At 39.7% G+C, this 11,593-nt stretch overlaps 1 protein-coding gene across 1 annotated transcript; it reads right to left on the bottom strand.

Annotated features, from left to right (window-relative positions):
• Positions 1-1,422: 1,422 nt before the first annotated feature.
• Positions 1,423-10,870, bottom strand: LOC137730849 (uncharacterized). Its single transcript, XM_068469838.1, has 8 exons — positions 8,130-10,870; positions 7,280-7,412; positions 7,077-7,165; positions 5,617-5,840; positions 5,202-5,288; positions 4,208-4,307; positions 3,856-4,066; positions 1,423-3,753 (listed from the first exon to the last, which is right to left on the bottom strand). The coding sequence occupies exons 1-8, from the start codon at positions 10,281-10,283 to the stop codon at positions 2,366-2,368; spliced, it is 4,386 nt and encodes a 1,461-aa protein (XP_068325939.1). The 5' UTR covers positions 10,284-10,870; the 3' UTR covers positions 1,423-2,365.
• Positions 10,871-11,593: the final 723 nt, after the last annotated feature.

Genomic DNA, 11,593 nt, shown 5'->3' with positions numbered 1-11,593 from the left:
TGCATTTTTCTTGGTCCAAACCTTGTGTCCTGGAGTTCCAAGAAACAAAAGGGAGTGCCTCGCTTAAGCACGAAGTCTGAATACAGGCAACTCACCATCACTACAGCCACCATTTCATGGTTTCACAAGCTATTCAAAGATTTGCATCTTCAGCTTTCTCCTCCAAAAGTATGGTGTGAAAATATTTCATCGATTTCCTTGACTTCCAACCCAGTCTTCTATGCCCGAACACGACATGTCAAAGTTGATAATCATTATATTCGAGAAAAGGTCACACGCCATGAGCTGCAGGTTGGCTCTGTTGCCACGCAAGATCAACTTGCAGTTTTCTTGACAAAAGGATTGTTTCAATCTCTCCAAGCTTCCCGTTCGCCAGTGAACGCTCAGCTTGCGGGGGTGTGATAAACCAAGTTTGAAAAGCTCAGTTCCCGCCACAACAATCAAAGGAGATAACAATGGAATCAGTCAACAGGAAGGCTTGCCTCAATCTAATCTTTAGCTGTTTGAATATTTTGAATTCAAACAGATTGTACGTTAATATTTTGAAATAGTATTTTCTGTAATTTATCTTTTGGTTTGTTTTGAAGAGTTTGTTCTTCACTCAAACTCTACTTGTAAAGTTCTATATAAACGTTAAATCAATACAAGCTCATCATCGAGCACAATTCTTATATTATCCTTTAAAAAAACAAGCTCAAATAAAACGGTTTACGAATAAGGGAAATTGTCAAGTTCCACGGTTCAAAGGAAAAGAAAATAAATTTCATCAACCACAATAATTTGACAAGTGAGCATTTTGATAGAATTTTACCCTCTACTTTGCAAAATTTAAATAATACGATCCACATATGAACCGAAACTATCATATCACGTATTATATTACACTTCCAAATTCAAACCATATCACCAGACATACTGTTCTTCCACCACCTCGAAATTATGACTGCAATTCCCACAACTCTCAACCTTCGCCTAATCAAAACTTGCTCTTCTTCCACATCTCTGAGCCTTTCCGTTAATTAAACCGCACCACTTCTCTTCTTGAACCTCCGCCTCTTGATATCTCCGTCGACACTGGAGCCGGCGGCAAAAGACCCCATAGAGGTAAGGGGCTACGCCGGTGTACATGTCCATTGCCACCCTCCGCATTTCTAACTCTTACTCAAATCCAAATAGAGAAATGATGTTTCATTACGTGCACCAACGTCGCTTTACTTAAATAAAACTAATGGACAAGCAGCCAGCTGTTGCCTGTTGGGTTGCAGGAGACATCTAATTATACACATCCACACAGCCGGACAAATGACCCCAAATTGTGCGCCTGACCATGAGCAGGGTCCTGCAATGCAGTGCATCAACGGTTGATAGCCATCCATGAGAGCAAGGGAGGCCATCGCTAGCACAACTCCGAATCAAATTGCAAAAGATGATAAAAGGGCAGCTCATATAATAATTCCACAACATGCCTAACCAAAGCAGGTAGTTTGAGGTAACAATGTAACATGAATGACTTAGTTTGACAACAAAAATTAACACTGCCTTGACAAGAGTAGCTAAATGAACAAAACTTGGAACAGTTTGAAGTAAAAAAGAAACAACCCTGTATGCACAGAAATAAGTGCTCCTATGAACCTACGAGCAATGCGAATACTCCGTCCAATAAATCTACAGATCCAATGAGTGCTTCAGACATTTTATGGAAACTCATCATCAAATGCACGGGAACAACTCTGTTCGATAGCAGATCACCTTTCTCCTCTTCATTCAAATTTTGAATGAGAAGCTCATATGAGCTAAGAAGCTGACAATACATAAACTCGATGCTTCCAAACAGGTGGACAATCAAAACTGCAGCTGAGGTGTGTTGTCTGCTGCAGCGGCACTGGGAACAAAGCTTAAAATGATATGACAGAATCCGCTGAATAATCTTCTGAAACCACCTACGCCATGTCATGAGCTGACATCGGAGAAAGCCCAAACCTCTCTCATCAAGCAGATCCAGAGGCGCACACAATGAAGCAGCATCGGTATATTACAAGACATTCAATGTGGCGTTCGACAGCAGTACCATCCATTTTGACTTAATAGTACATGACACCGTCCTAGATGCAACATCGCACATCTTGAAACTTCCCAAGGATAAAAAATAATCTTCAAGTCCACTTAATTTGAACTATAACCTTAAAACCATACTAAAACAAGGCAAAGGGTTTCAAATTCCTTGTAGTTGTAATCAATTAGGATCCAAGTCAGGCATTGCCCTTACCTCCAATGCCCTGCAGAATTGTGAAGAAATGAGAGGTTCCCGCATTGAGAGATATTTGTGGATCGCCATACTGAACTCAGCAGAGATTTCGTAGATACATCAAACAGAAACAGATTCAGCTTTCCCAGAATCAGCCTCGGAACCATCACTAGATGCATGAGGAATGCTCTTTTCACACTGCATTGCATCAGACGCGACTTCTGAAGCCACATATGATTTGTCTTTTGCCTTGCTATCAAGTTGAATATTTAAATCACAATTGTTGAGCAAGGAACTCTCACTAGCACCACAGAAACTGGAATCTTGATTTCCGTTAACCTCCTCAGCATGGTTCTTGGCGAAAGTTTCTCCTGAAGAAGGAATAGGCTGAGGACAGGAAGCATCAACATTCTCTTCATGGGAATCATCCAAAGCACTTTCTTCCAAAGATTTTGAAGAATTCTCTTTCAGAGAAGAATCTGAAACTGGTTCTATTTCCACCTTTTCATCATGGCTTATGTAAGGGCAAGACTGGTAGTTGACATCAGAAGCATACTCCACTGACTTGGTACCTGGATTGGAGTCCGAAGATGTGGCCCCCTTGGTTGAAACCTGGATGTTATGTTCATTCGAATTATCCGACGACCTACTACTCATCATGGAAGTGTCATTCAAAGAAACAGCAGCATCTTGAGAGGTAAACTGCATTTTATCTTCAACAGGAGAATCCAGCACTGGCTCATCTTCTGCCGCTAGAACCTCACCAGGACCCTGAGAGGTAGACTGCATTTTATCTTCAAGAGGAGAATCCAGCACTGGCTCATCTTCTGTCGCTAGAGCCTCACCAGTTCCCTGAGAGATAGACTGCATTTTATCTTCATCAGGAGAATCCAGCACCTGCTCATCTTCTGTTGCTAGAGCCTCACCAGGACCCTGAGAGGCAGACTGCATTTTATTTTCAACAGGAGAATCCAGCGCTGGCTCATCTTCTATCACTGAAGCCTCACCAGGACCCTGGCAGGTAGACTGCATTTTATCTTTAACATGAGAATCCACCACTGGCTCATCTTCTATCGCTGGAGCCTCACCAGGACCCTGAGAGGTAGACTGAATTTTATCTTCACCAGGAGAATCCAGCACTGGCTTATCTTCTGTTGCAACAGCCTTGTGGCTTGTATCAACAGGGTATTCCTTGTCCAAAGTAGATCGAGGTAATTCGGCCCCCAAAAGAGAGTCAGGAGATACACTCCTCTCAGTGGAATCTAAATTTTTATGTTCATCAGAACCATCTAAAGAACCACTCATCACAGGACTATCATTTAAGGAGACACCGAGACATTGAGAACCAGAAACCATAGCAACAGCTTCATCAACTGTTTCATTAATATGAGGCAAACTGGTTTCATCAGATCCATGATGATCAATAGTAGCAGGTGAACCACTATCTGATTTGCTTCCGCTCCCATGCTTTATTAAATCCTTGCCTTTGCATTCTAATTGCTTTATGCCTGATGCAAAGGAAAAAACCAAGGATCGACAAATAAATCAATGTCAAAGAATAGGCTAATATTGTGATTAAGGAAGAGCAAATAACAAGTTTAAAAGATAACCTGGGTCTGCTGTCCCGTTCCCCTCATTTTCTTGATCCACTAGCAACTTCTGTAGCATGTCTATTCCAGGGAATACAAGCATATTCATTGACCTCATTTCTTGCTTGAATGATTCCTCAACAGGAATAAAACCAAAAACTTCTGTCCATGTATGCATGAGTTCAGCAATTGCAGGGATAACCAATTTCTCAACCTTGAGAGAGCATAGAGCCTTCAAAATGGAAAGAACAAGACCAATCAAAAGCCTTTTAGAAAACACAGCATGTAACACCACAACGGAGAGCTGGAATTATTTTGAATATCTTTTTCATGCAATTAAAACTACCAAAACGGCACGGCTCACATAGCTTACCGATTCAATGGCACAAAAAAGCCGACGGCACATCCCTTGTCGCCTATATATGTGGCGAGTTCCGATGTATGGCATCTCTGCTAACTTTGTACCATGAAACCTAACCAGAAGCAGAATTCATAATTTATAAGAATTTGTTTTCATGACAATTGAAAAGCAAACCATAGATTGCCATTACCAATTTGAGAGGTCTTCCCTCATATAGTTATAGATAGCAAACAGTGTAATGGTCTGAATCCATTGTCACGCATGCATAAAATATATGGTTCTTTAAAATAAAATCTGAAGCGGGCCCCACAATGTATCCCTCAACTAAGGTAATTCGAGGGATCCCTCAATGGAACGGTATATAATTATATACACAAGGACTTTCTTAAGGGCTATCAAGCTCAACTGTAATTGGAGTGAGATCCAATATAGAATTATTGACAACAATATCAACAACATATTATTGATATTTATACAGCCGTTGATATTCTTTCAATCAGCTGTCAACGTGTTACTGATATGTTATTGACATGGATCCCGCTATCGCTACCGTTGAGTGAGATTGTGCTCAAGAAGGGGTTCGCATACACACACACACACACACACTACACATACACACACACCAACACGCATATGCTATTGTAAAGGGCACCCCGTTTGTCAATCAAGTATACTAAAAATCAAACATATACCAGTAATATTTGAAAAAAAAAGTACTAAAAAGAGATTCCAAAAGGCTGATGTAACCGTCAATTACTTCAATTTCCATTATTTCCTACTTTTACACCTCTTCATACACTAACTCATATGTCTAATATAATCCTTCTGATAAAATGTAAAAATAACCCATGGCCCATGACTCTTTGGAGAAACTGAAAAAAAGGTTAGACAGGGGCAATCCATAAAATGGAAGTAAAAAAGCAAACACGCAGCCTAAGAATGAAAAACTGCATGCATAACAAGTTAACAACTTAGATATAAATAGCTATCAAATATGAGAATGTACCTGATTGATGCAGCAGAAATTATTTCATCGCCTCTCTCTAAAATAGCGGTGTAGAAGCCACTGTAGTTCAGTCGATTGAAGTTTGATCTAAGAAGAAAATGGGCCAAAACAATTCATTTGTCAAAAAACCAACAGCCTTAAAAAATAAAAAATAAATCATATAACAGCATGCTTGGTACCGAGTTTGCAATTTTCAATTAACCTTGGAAAGCCAAGCACATTATCAATTGTAAATGTAACACAACACAACATATACAGACATTTATCTAGAACTTCAAAAATTTAAGATCCCCACCTTCAATCAGGTGTGTCAAGGTCCAGATAAGGTAACCAGGTCTTATTCATGAAAATCAAATAGTTGAAAAGCAAACTTTCTCAGCTGTCAACTAAATCAACAATGGAGATCAGCACTTACCCACAATTATAAAGAACATTATGAATTAAATTGATGCCGCTCCTCCTGTCAACAATAGGCAAAAAGCATTCATCCATAACAGTCAAAGCAACAGCTAGCTTAGAATTGCATTCGATCCTTTGAGGGAACCCTTCATCTTCATCAGTTCTATGAACGAGTGTCCATGAAAATCCTGATTCTAGTTCATGTTTAACCCCAAGATACTTCTTCAAATTCTCAAAGAGCTAAAGAGCAACAAAATTAAAGTTAAAGTCAGTGCCTAAAAGGGACAGCACAAAAGTTATAAGAGGTTGCATGGGAAGAAAAATGCCATTTGTACATCAATCTAAAACATACGAAATTTTGTCAAGGAAGTTGGAACAAGGTCATAACAGGAAAAAAAAAACACGATTATTTCACAAACAGTTTACCGATCTCTACATTTTTATAACACTTCATAAATTGACATTTAGGTAATTCATAAAGAAAAACTTAAACCTTTGCTTAATTTAAAAAACACCTTCATGGCTAACAAGGATAAAATGTCAATATTTATGGAAATACTGCTCATTCGTATTTGTAGAAATATCAGCACTGATGGAAACATTTGTGACAAAACAAGGAGAAATTTCTTTAACTATGAAAATTGTGAATAAACTTTAAGTTCAATGTTGCATCAATTCTGTGGTAATCAAATCCCCAGTTACTGAAAAGCAAGAGCATTTTAAATCTTCACTCGGTAACCAGACATCAAGATGGCATTCATTTTCTTCCTCTGTTTTCTACTTTAGTACTTCTTCCTCTACTTTTGTTCACACTGGATGTGGTAGTTGGATTTCTAGGGGCAAAGAAAAAGCTACCCTTGATCCTTCTACAATTTCGGTTATATCTGATGGAAATATCATTGACATCACAAAAACACATCCATCTTACTCACGTTTTGAGCTCGAAACCAAAATTAGATTATACATGTTCCCTAATTCCCAGAACTTGGACAGCCCTCTAGGGAAAGAAATCAACCCTGAAATCCTGATATATCAATTTTACCATCTTTGGCAGGACGACATCTTATCTTGTGACTGTTGATGTTTGCATAGTGGTTATATTTTACATCCATTTAATTCTCGAGAGTAAGAACTGCAGCTGCTATAGAGATGAAAAGGAATCTCCCTGGGGGCAATTAATGCTGACCAGGGATAAGCAGGAGAGGATTTGGCCAATGGCAATGACAATTACTATGACTAATAATGCTTGATATTTTTCAAGGTGACAAACCACATGCATTGTGGTCAACTTATGTGACTGACCTAAATAAATGGGAAGCCGGAATTTATTAGAAAATTTAGGTATTACCCCCCAAGTGGGCATCATTAGTTTATAATTTCATATCCTAAGAACCTCGGTATTTACAGTCACACCTCACATGCATACATATCAATTATCAAGTCAATAAAATTTCAGGAACCGCAAAGAAGTGATACCTCTCTGCATTTCTGCCCACAAAAGGAAGAGTCTAAACTAGGAGAAGCAGCAGGACTACCATCCATCTCCTGACAGCATGATATGTGACCTGCAAAAGCAGAAAATCATTTTTCAAGCAGTGAATCTGAAAGCAGTGGAAAGAAAAGAAATTATATAAGCAGATGCTAAAAATTTCAGAAGCAAGGAAACAAATGATGAGTACATTTTTTCCCACAGAGGCTGCAAGTGAGTAGTGCATCAACAGTTATATCATCCTCTTCCACAACATTCTCATTTGCTACCCCACAAAACTTGCATGTACAATTTGGACAGTGCCAATCACCAGGAGGAAGCATCTGCAATGAGAACAAAAGTATTAATACCTAATTATGAGTGTACAATCAGAATGAAATCATTTTGCAAATTCACAAAACTACAAAAAAAAATAAGTTGACAAACACTAACACTGTGTTTTAGCTCACATCTATAGTAAACTGGATCAATGTATCCACAACTTGGTGACACAGAACACATCTAAACAAGATTTTCCTTTCCAAAATTTACATGCAATGTCATTGAACTGATGATGTAGTACTCAGAACAACCAAAATTACACTTGAAACACAAAAGCTCAACCATAAGAGCAAAGTAGTTTAAGCATGACTGCACAAAGGCAGTCTCCCTCTCCAAACATATATGAGTTACAATCCTGATAAAGAGCATCAGAAGTGTTTGGAGCTAACTCAGATCATTCAATCTCTCCCTCCATTGATCCATAAAATTCATATATTAATCTCCCACTAGTGTCAAGACTTACAGACAAGCATTTCCCATGCCATAAAAACATACAACCAATGCCACAATGCATATACAAACTTATAGATGTTACTACAATCTCTAACCTTTTCTTTCAAAAGTAAACCTCGCTTCATCGGACTTACTATGTAGAAGGGAAAAAATAACCCAATGGCCCAAAATATATCACAAAAGACAAGATTTACAGAACATGGACTGGTGAAAATACAGAAAGCGCCAATATATGCTGCACTCTGCAGAGAAATAATGCGACATACCTGTATATTCAAGCAGCTCTGATGAAATGTTGATGGACAGCCATCGCAACAGATCAAATCCCCGCCATCCCCACAGATGCCACAAGTATCATCATCTGGATCGTCACCATCGACTTCTACAGAGTGGAAACCAATGCGTTCAATATCCTTTTGTCTATTCCATGCATCTAACTGACACTGCAGAAGGGAAACACCCGAGTCCAAACATATATTTTGAAATGGCTGGCGCAACTTGCTTCCCGCATGAATCTCAAATTTTGAAGTTGTGAGGATTTTACTACAGCAACCACAGTGAATGCCATCTCTTGTAATCCACCCCTCCAGCATTACTTTAGTCCTTCGGCGATTCATATACTGCACCTTTTGGCTCAACTGCACAGTTCCAGAGTCAACCAGCCAGGAAAGCAAAGTCCGTTTTCCAGTATATGGAACAAAGCCATCACTTTCGGAGTTAACCCCATATTTTGAACCACGAACCAACAAAGTACACCTTCCAAGCTTTCTACTTTTCCTTCCATGTGGCATATGCGAACTTGATCCTGAAGACGGCTTTTCAATACCTTCATGTAGATGATTTGAGTTCACACTGGCCAAACCATTTTCACTCTTAAACGTCTTACCACCCTGCTTTAAGTAGGTGCTTAGTTTATCCTCATAACTAACACTATCCACGCTCCCTTGATCACGCTTGATACTTGTAGATCTTTTCATACGGACTCCTCTCGCATTCTGATCCTCATCATCAACCCTTTGTTTCCTTTTCATTTCTTTCTCAATCTTCTTTCGAGTTTTCCTTGTTAATTGGCTAAGTACATCATCAGTTATAGGTGAAACCCCACTAGGTTTAGCCTCATTTTCCTCCTCATCCAACTGCTTTTGAAGCGCATCATAAGCCTTAATGATGGACCAGTAAGCTGTACCTGCTGGGTTAATGTACACAGCATCTAGATAGTCTCTGTTCCTTCTAGGCCTATAATCTATTGTCCAACCTGCACTCAGCAGCATCTCCCGTATTCGTTCACGTAGTTTTTGCTTCTCCGTGCCTCTACCACGTTTAACTTTACCTTCTTTGATTCTGGTTGGAGGAGTCTTTTCACATGAAGGACCACCTTCATCTTTGCAAACCACCCTCTTCCTAGGTTTAGAGGCTTCGACACTCTTTGGTCCTCGTTTCAGTGATGTATCACTATCCTCTGAATCCCAATCGGAGCCTTTACTGTTCAAAGACGGCAATGATTTTCGTACATTCGGATGGTTTTTCAATGGCCTAACAACTGAAACTGGTTTCTCAGGAAGCTTTGGTTCCAAGTAAAAAGGAGGGATAATAGCATTTTTCACAATATCCACACTCCTCAGAGCCTTTCTATTTTCTTCAGATTTGCGAAAATTCTCCAGTGGCCCACCCGCATTCTTTTTCTTCTTCACCATGACCTTCAAAACACCATTTTTACCCTGTAGCCTAATGGATTCCTCTGATTGACCCGTGAACTTGTCTCTCAATAAGGGTAGCTGAGCTCCATCCCTATTCATCTCAAACCTTCCCCTGTCAGTATGATCTCCTCGGTTCAAGCTACTCGTCCTGTCAAAGTACGAATTCTTCCTCTTGTCAACTACATGTCTACTTGAACCAGTTTCGCATTCCCTCTTAATGCCACTTAGTGGCACAGGAATCGCTCCTGAAAACCTTCTTCCCCCAAACTCACCTACCCCATCACTGAACCGTTTCCTTCTCGAAATCTCCTCATCATACTCATCAAATTCATACACCTCCAACTTACTTCTCTTTCCACCACTCTCATCCAAGTAACTTTTACCAAGCATGCCATCCTCACTACGCCTAACCGGATCCAATCTCTCCCGCTTTTGACCAAACTCACTATTTTCAGCAATGCCCTTATCTACAGCTCTTAAACCATTGCAAACCCGTATAGTTTCAGGTCCCACCTTTCTACGAGGAGGAGCCAATATCTCATCACTAGACCCCGATTCGCTCAAAACCAACCTCGACCTCTTCTTCTCGAAAACCTTACGAGCACTCGAAGGACCAACAGCGCCACTCAATTTCTCCGGTTTCTTCCTAACAATTAAGCAACCTGAAGAACTTTTCTTCACCAAAACCCCAGAAGGGCCAACAGATCTCACACCTTCGTCCATCTACATCAACCTCCCGAAACAAACAAAAAAAAAAAAAAAAAAAAAAAAAAAAAAACCCTAATTCCAAAACCCCGCCCTTCAATTCATCCCAAATTCAGCAAAATCCGATACAGAATCCTTAATTCTGTCACAGCAAAAATCCCCTTATCAAAGCACACCAGATCTGAACCAAAATATCCTAAATGCTTCTACTTTAATCTCACGGAACCCAAATACGACACCGTTCAATTGAAAGGGCAAAGGAAGATTTCACGAAAATCTTACCTCGCCGGAGAGCCCTGGAACTCCGTCACGGGAACTCCGCCGATTGAAGACGTCCGATCGCCGTCACAATTCTCCCAATCACATAAAGATAGGTAGCGTCAGACGGAGAGAGATAGAGAGAGAGAGGGGGCTGGGTTTGGATTGTAAATATATGCAATTGCCACTTTGTAAATTCCAAAATCAGAGACTTTCTTCTCTGTATTTATTTTATAATTTCCATTTTTTCTCCTTTTTGTTTTTCCCTTTTTTTTTCTGCAGATTTTGCATTTATGCGTCTACATTAATTTTCCCAGATTTCCCTCCAAATCTTCACACAAGTCTCAGGCGCTGCTGCATGAACGGTGTATGATGCGTCCACGTCAGATGAGTCTATAGCGTCACTGGTTCGATGACGTGGCGGAATTCCGGTGGGAGGGGTACACGGGATTGGAAACTGTTTTTACAGAGTTGGAAATCGGACTTCACTTTGTTGTTTTGGGAAACGGACTTCCTCCTCATCCATTAAATTTGAGAATCCAGATCATTAAAATTTGATTCAACAGATACTAAAAATTATAATAATTTTAGCTGTTGGAGATGATCTATTTCCGTTGTTTTGGGTCCTACTAGTCAAAATTGGAACTCTAACTCAAGTTCAAATTCCTACTGATTTATTTTGTTGGATCCATCAGCACTGTTTTAACATACCGTTTAACTTGAGAACTAAAGTATGATATGTGCAGTCTTATGTCAAAAAGTAAAAAATTAACGTGCCATCCACGAGCGCTGGAGATCTTTACATGAATTATGCTATTGGGCAAAAATATTAACTAAATAAATACACTTGTCAGATAGAAACAAAAAAATATATGACTAACATCATGCCGATATCAAAACATGTTTACTAACGTAAGACTGAGCTTAAATTGCATGAGCATTTAGGCGGGCATGGATTGCCTCATCTAGGCCTGATAATTTCTGACACGACCCGATAACCCGACACGACATTACACGAAATTAACAAGTTTTTGGGTCGACACGATAACGAATCGGGTCGTTATCGGGTA

This window comes from Pyrus communis, chromosome 4, assembly GCF_963583255.1.
Source record: "Pyrus communis chromosome 4, drPyrComm1.1, whole genome shotgun sequence".
Lineage (NCBI taxonomy): Eukaryota > Viridiplantae > Streptophyta > Magnoliopsida > Rosales > Rosaceae > Pyrus > Pyrus communis.
Note: the sequence above shows the minus strand (reverse complement) of the source record. Positions and strands in the feature narration are given on the sequence as shown.

Coding starts and splice junctions, on each gene's coding strand:
- LOC137730849 (XM_068469838.1), bottom strand. CDS start 10,283: ATGGACGAAGGTGTGAGATCTGTTGGCCCTTCTGGGGTTTTGGTGAAG. Junction 5,289..5,616: donor AATGTTCTTTATAATTGTGG/GTAAGTGCTGAT, acceptor TTTTCTTCTTAG/ATCAAACTTCAATCGACTGA. Junction 3,754..3,855: donor GAACGGGACAGCAGACCCAG/GTTATCTTTTAA, acceptor CCTTTGCATCAG/GCATAAAGCAATTAGAATGC.